At 41.4% G+C, this 6,000-nt stretch overlaps 1 protein-coding gene across 5 annotated transcripts in view; it reads right to left on the bottom strand.

The window, feature by feature from the left end:
- Positions 1 to 2,414: 2,414 nt before the first annotated feature.
- The window catches only part of LOC108702636 (chloride channel CLIC-like protein 1), a 71,779-nt gene continuing 68,193 nt past the window's right edge, over positions 2,415 to 6,000 (bottom strand). For 4 of the 5 annotated variants that reach the window (XR_005964806.1, XM_018238241.2, XM_018238240.2 and 1 more), the window contains one exon: positions 2,415 to 3,293. Coding sequence is in view for 2 of the 5 variants with exons in the window: in XM_018238241.2 (XP_018093730.1) it covers positions 3,045 to 3,293 (249 nt within the window). In the remaining 3 variants the exon portion in view is untranslated. Of the gene's footprint in view, positions 3,294 to 5,457; positions 5,593 to 6,000 lie in introns of those variants that run through there. The other variant, XR_005964807.1, reaches the window with a different exon arrangement.

Here is a 6,000-nt window from a genome sequence, read left to right as displayed (position 1 = left end):
TCAACGTATGGCAAAAAATGACTATTTTCAGCATTTATATGGCATATTTTTTCTGGCAACTGTGCTTCAGTGGCTGCAACCAAAAAAACTGGGCAAACAATGTCTACAAGGTCAACGTATGGCGAAAAATTACTATTTTCAGCATTTATATGGCATATTTTTTCTGGCAACTGTGCTTCAGTGGCTGCGTCCAAAAAAACTGGGCAAACAATGCCTACAAGGTCAACGTATGGCAGTTGTTTAAAGAGAACAGTAGATTACTAGCCAGCAAAGCTACCTAAGCTAAAATGTCCCTCAAATCCCTGCAGACTTCTGTCCCTCCAATACAGAGCAGTATCAAGCAGATTACTAGCCAGCAAACTTACTATCATCTGTCCCTGAAATCACTAACAGCTCTCCCCCTACACTATCTCTTCCAAGCACACACAGGCAGATTTTTCAGATACATTTTTGCCCTTGATCCCCCTCTGGCATGCCACTGTCCAGGTCGTTGCACCCTTTAAACAACTTTAAAATCATTTTTCTGGCCAGAAATTTTTTTTTTAGATGTTAAAGTTCGCCTTCCCATTGAAGTCTATGGGGTTCGCGAACCGTTCGCGAACCGCTCGCATTTTTGCGCAAGTTCGCGAATATGTTCGCGAACTTTTTTTCCGACGTTCGCTAGATCCCTAATCCCAATAACAACCATTTGATTGGACGCCAGACGTTACAATCATTACATTACATAGTAACATACCGGTAGTAAGTTAGGTTGAAAAAAAGACACACATCCATCAAGTTCAACCTTTTAACTTTTTTTTAACCTGCCTAACTGCTAGTTGATCCAGAGGAAGGCAAAAAAAACCCATCTGAAGCCTCTCCAATTTGCCTCAGAGGGGGAAAAAATTCATTCTTCACTCCAAAATGGCAATTGGACTAGTCCTTGGATCAACTTGTACTATGAGCTATCTTCCATAACCCTGTATTCCCTCACTTGCTAAACACCATCCAACCCCTTCTTAAAGCTATCTAATGTATCAGCCTGTACCACTGATTCAGGGAGAGAATTCTAAATCTTCACGGCTCTCACTGTAAAAAACTTCAGCATATTTAGCCGGAAACTCTTTTCTTCTAATCGGAATGGGTGACCTCATGTCAGCTGGATAGACCTACTGGTAAATAAAGCATTAGAGAGATTATCATATGATCCACTTAAATATATTTATACATAGTTATCATATCACCCCTTAAACGCTCTTCTCCAGCGTGAACATCCCCAATTTGGCCAATTCTAATTCAATAATGTCCTGCTTGAGCACTGGCGACCAAAACTGTACGGTATATTCTAGATGGGGCCTTACCAGTGCTCTATAAAGAATGTCTGCTTGCTGCCGTGAATTAATGCCCTTTTTAATACAGCTCAAGACCTTATTTGCCCTTGATGCTGCTGACTGGCATTACTTGCAAGTTTATTATCTACAAGGACTCCAAGGTCCTTTTCCATAATGGATTTGCCTAGTGCAGTCCCATTAAGGGTATCAAGTGGCTTGGATATGTTTTAATCCCAGGTGCATTTATCAACATTGAATCTCATTTGCCACTTAGCTGCCCAGATTGCCAGTTTGTCAAGATCCTGTTGCAAGGATGCCACATCCTGGATGGAATTAATTGGGGTGGTAGTTTTGTGTCATCTGCAAACACTTATACATTACTTACAACACCCTCCCCCAAGTCACTAATGAACAAGTTAAATAAAAGTGGTATCATCAAATAAATATTTCTTTTCAGAGAGACTCACCATATAGATGAGGAGGCTCAAGTGCTCTGCCTCAAGCCTTCAGCATAATGGAGTGGACATCATGAGAACACGACACACGTAAGGCTCCACACTTGTACCTCAATAAAGATCTGTTTTTACTTCTACTGCCTGGAGGACTGCTCTTTGAGTACCTACCCTTTAAAAAAAACGGTTAAATAAAAGTGGACCCAATACCACACCCTGAGGGACCCCACTAAGAACCTTACTCCAAGTAGAGAATGCACCATTAACAACCACCCTCTGTACCCAATTCCTGTAGTCAGTTTCCAATCCATGTGCAAACGACTTCATTAAGCCCAACGGACCTTAGTTTAGAAAGCAGTCGTTTGTGAAGCACGGTGTGGCAAAATCCAAATAGATCACATCTACTGCCCCCCCCACTGTCCAGCATCTTACTTACCTCATCATAAAAAGCAAATTTGTCTGACATGACCTATCCTTCATAAAGCCATGCTGATTGTTTCTCATAATGCCATTGACTAGGAGAAAAAAGTTCAAGGGAATAGCGCACACACACTCACACACACACAGGACAGGTTGACAGATCATGCCCTAAAAGGCAAGCTTATGATATAGATGTAAAAAAAAATTCTTGTATGTACAAAACTGTGATAAAAATACATTGTTTTTATTAAAATACAAAATCTAAGAGCAAGAACTGCAAAAAAAAACAAAAAAAAAAACATGATTAAATACTGAATCATTATTGTAACTTGGTTCGATAAGCCCTCCTGTAAATGGGGGGCTTCTGAGGGGTGCAAATAGTCCCTCCTCCCCAGGTCCCCCTCCTGTCCCTGTCAGGTAGGATCTTTGTGCCACCGTACTAAAGGTATGAGAAGGGCTGGTGAGACTCAGCAGTCTGGGCCCCCATGTTGCCCGGGCTCCCCCCCACACACAATGGCGGGGTCTGCTGTATAGCTATTTATGCCACTGAGGAGACCCATCTTTATATGTAGTGTTAAGACACTGAGATTCCATGAAAACCCTATGAGATTATTATTTTTACCCTAAAAGTGAATGAACATGTTCCATTCAGTCAATCATGCTGAACATCTCTATATCAGCAATGGGTTTTCTTGTCCCTGAAGACCACAGAATTGACCGTTAGGGATAAGAAATTATGGTGAGAAATCTGGTTTTCATGATGTTCATTGTTTGTTAACAAATGTGAGTGTTCTCATCAAGCACAAAAAGGTGCAAGAGGCCACTTTACTTCCCATGTCCAACAATGTGGTGTAACGTGATCTTAGGAAGCTTTAATGCTCTTTGACCTGGTCTTCATGGTCGATGCTTGACATGTTACCTGGATTGTCCGGTTTCTTCCCAAATAAATGGTAAACAGAAGTGTCAGAAGTGTCAGTGGAAACAAAAGGAAGACGGGCAACTGCCATTGACTGGGAATCTCTTTCATGATGTTACGGAGACTCCGACCTAGAACGTGGCTGAGGAGCTCCAGTGGATGGATGGTGGTTCTGGTGACCGCAGAGCCAATAGCCTGGAATAGGGTGAGAAGAGAACAATGGATAAGGATTATATTAACCTTGATGGATATCTACTTACTGTAAAACTAACTCTTCAACCCTTGTCAAACTTTATGACTAGTATAGAAATACCTGAATCTTCCCAAAATGTATCTGCTCAGATGAACCATATTTCTGCAATAAACAGCATTACGAGTGGGAAATGGCCGTAACTTCTGGAAATGGACAATTGCAAGATAAACTTCCCAGTCCCAGTTTGGCTGTAAATCACATAAATGGCTTTATGGGAAAATTATGGCTCCTGGAACAAGGGTACAAATCTCAGTTAATGCCATTAGGGTCACTTTGTAACAAAATGTTGACACTTGGTGACCCCTGTGTCAGAAGCATGACAGCTGCATAATAAAATACGTAATCTAGAAGTAGATGCTGTGTCATTTTTAGCCTGCAGTGAAACTGCACAATGAATTCTACGTATATATATTTTTTGTAACATATTTTATTTATTTTTACAATAGTATATGTTGTACAGCTTATGAGTCTTTGCTTTGTTCGTACAGTATTGTCATTTATGTTCAACAAGCAGGAATAAGCATGGAAAAAAATAACAGGCATTAAGTGAAACCAACAAAATAAAATGGGAAAAACAAAGAAGGAATAACTAATCACTAAACAGGTATGGTTGAGTAACTACAGCAGACTAACTTGTCAGCAATGGAATCAGCACTGTTATTCGCTTTTCAGTTTCCACTATTTCGAGTGTTTTAAGGTATTGAGGCTGTAGTTGTCATGTAATAGTTCCAGTTATCCCATATTTCGTTATGCTGTTGTGTTAGTTATTCGGGAGGTCATTTCCTCAATCTTTTTGATTTTTTCCAACCTAGATATGATTTCTTAAATTGCTAGTTATACAAGGGATAATACCGCCCTACTGTAAACGATAAGGATATCGTTTACAGTAGTCATTGAGGGGTTCTGTGACCATATAAAGGCACAAGACTGCAGACTGAGTTATACAGGGATTTCTGAGTATCACTCATGTATTATAAGGGTTAATGTACCTCCTACTGTAAATGATAAGGATATTAGAAGTCACTGAGGGGTTGTTCTTTGACCATATAAGGGCACAAGGCTGCAGCCTGAGTTATACAGGGAACTCTGAGTATCACTCATGTATTATAAGGGTTAATGTACCTCCTACTGTAAATGATAAGGATATTAGAAGTCACTGAGGGGTTGTTCTTTGACCATATAAGGGCACAAGGCTGCAGGCTGAGTTATACAGGGAACTCTGAGTATTAGTGATGGGCGAATTTATTCAGCAGGCGCAAATTCATGGCGAATTTGCCCGTTTCGCCGCCGGTGAATAAATTCACCATTTCGACGATGGCGTCGAAGGTTCTTCAACGCTAGGGACAGTGCCTGCGACAATTTAGATGCCGTCGACGATAAACGGACGCCCGCGTCAATTTTTAATTGTCGCCGGAGTCAAATCTGTTTTGCGAATTTGTACGGAAATTTGCAAAATTTGTGACAAAGAGAAACGGGACAAATTTGCCCATCCCTACTGAGTATCAACCATGTATTATAAGGTATAATGTACCCCCCTAATGTAAATGATAAGGATATTAGAAGTCACTGTGGGGTTATGGGACCATATAAAGGCACAAGTTTGTGGTCTAAGTTATACAGGGAACTCGTGTATAATGAGGGATAATGTACCCCAACTGTAAACTGTAAAGGAGTTAGTGATCGGAGAGCCAACACCATCAATTACATCATGCACGCCCTGACTCACCTGAAATAGTCTTTGCCCCTAACTCAACAGAAATTAATAAAATGTTTTGAGATAACAGAAAGCTATTGATTATGAGCATCTAATAAAGAAACACTAAAGGCAAAGCAAACGCTGTATATGTGTATTTATACCAACGAATACAGGTAGGTAAGACTGTTATTTCTGAATACCAACCGAGTAAATAAAATTTATATATATATATAATCTACAGTCTGGTCATTTCCCAATGGGACCAGACTGTAAATTATATCCTTATAAACGGCGCGTTCTGACGCCAGAGCGCGCCGTTTATAAACTTAAAGGGACAGCACTCGCAGCTGCTGCCATCGCCTCTACCCGACCTTCCCACCACTATAGCTTTCGGCTCTGCATTTGCTTACCTCCCACAACGCGCTCCACCCCCTCCCTTCGGCTTCTCTTTCCTTCATAGCAGATCTCACTCCAGTAAAAAATCTGCAGCTGCCTCACTAGCGTTTCTCTTCTCCATTTTCACTCCCCCTCGCATCAACTATCTGAAGTCTCGCTCCCCCTCCCTCACCCTTCCAAAGTCTCGCTCCACCTCCCGTCCACTCTCTGAAGACTCGCTCCGCCTCCTTCCCTTGCCTTCACCCGTCTGTGATGCAGTGAAAGAAAATGTCACACAGTGCGGGAGCTAGCCTTCAGAGTGGATGGTAGGCGGAGCGAGACTTAGATAATGTAAAGGGAGGGTGAGAGAGACTCCAGGTAGTGTATACAAAGGGGAGGAGACTTTGGTAATGCAGAGGGGGGGGCGCAAAAATGGAGAGGAATCCTGTGAAGAAAAAAAGGAAACAACTACATCCCAGCTGCAACACACATGTGACATGACCATAGCAAGAAGAAATAAAGGTACCCAGCTAAATATACTAAAGTATGGCATAATTTAAAAAGCAAAGAACTCGTCA

The sequence above is a fragment of the Xenopus laevis genome, chromosome 9_10S (assembly GCF_017654675.1).
Source record: "Xenopus laevis strain J_2021 chromosome 9_10S, Xenopus_laevis_v10.1, whole genome shotgun sequence".
In the NCBI taxonomy this organism is placed as follows: Eukaryota; Metazoa; Chordata; class Amphibia; order Anura; family Pipidae; genus Xenopus; species Xenopus laevis.
Note: the sequence above shows the minus strand (reverse complement) of the source record. Positions and strands in the feature narration are given on the sequence as shown.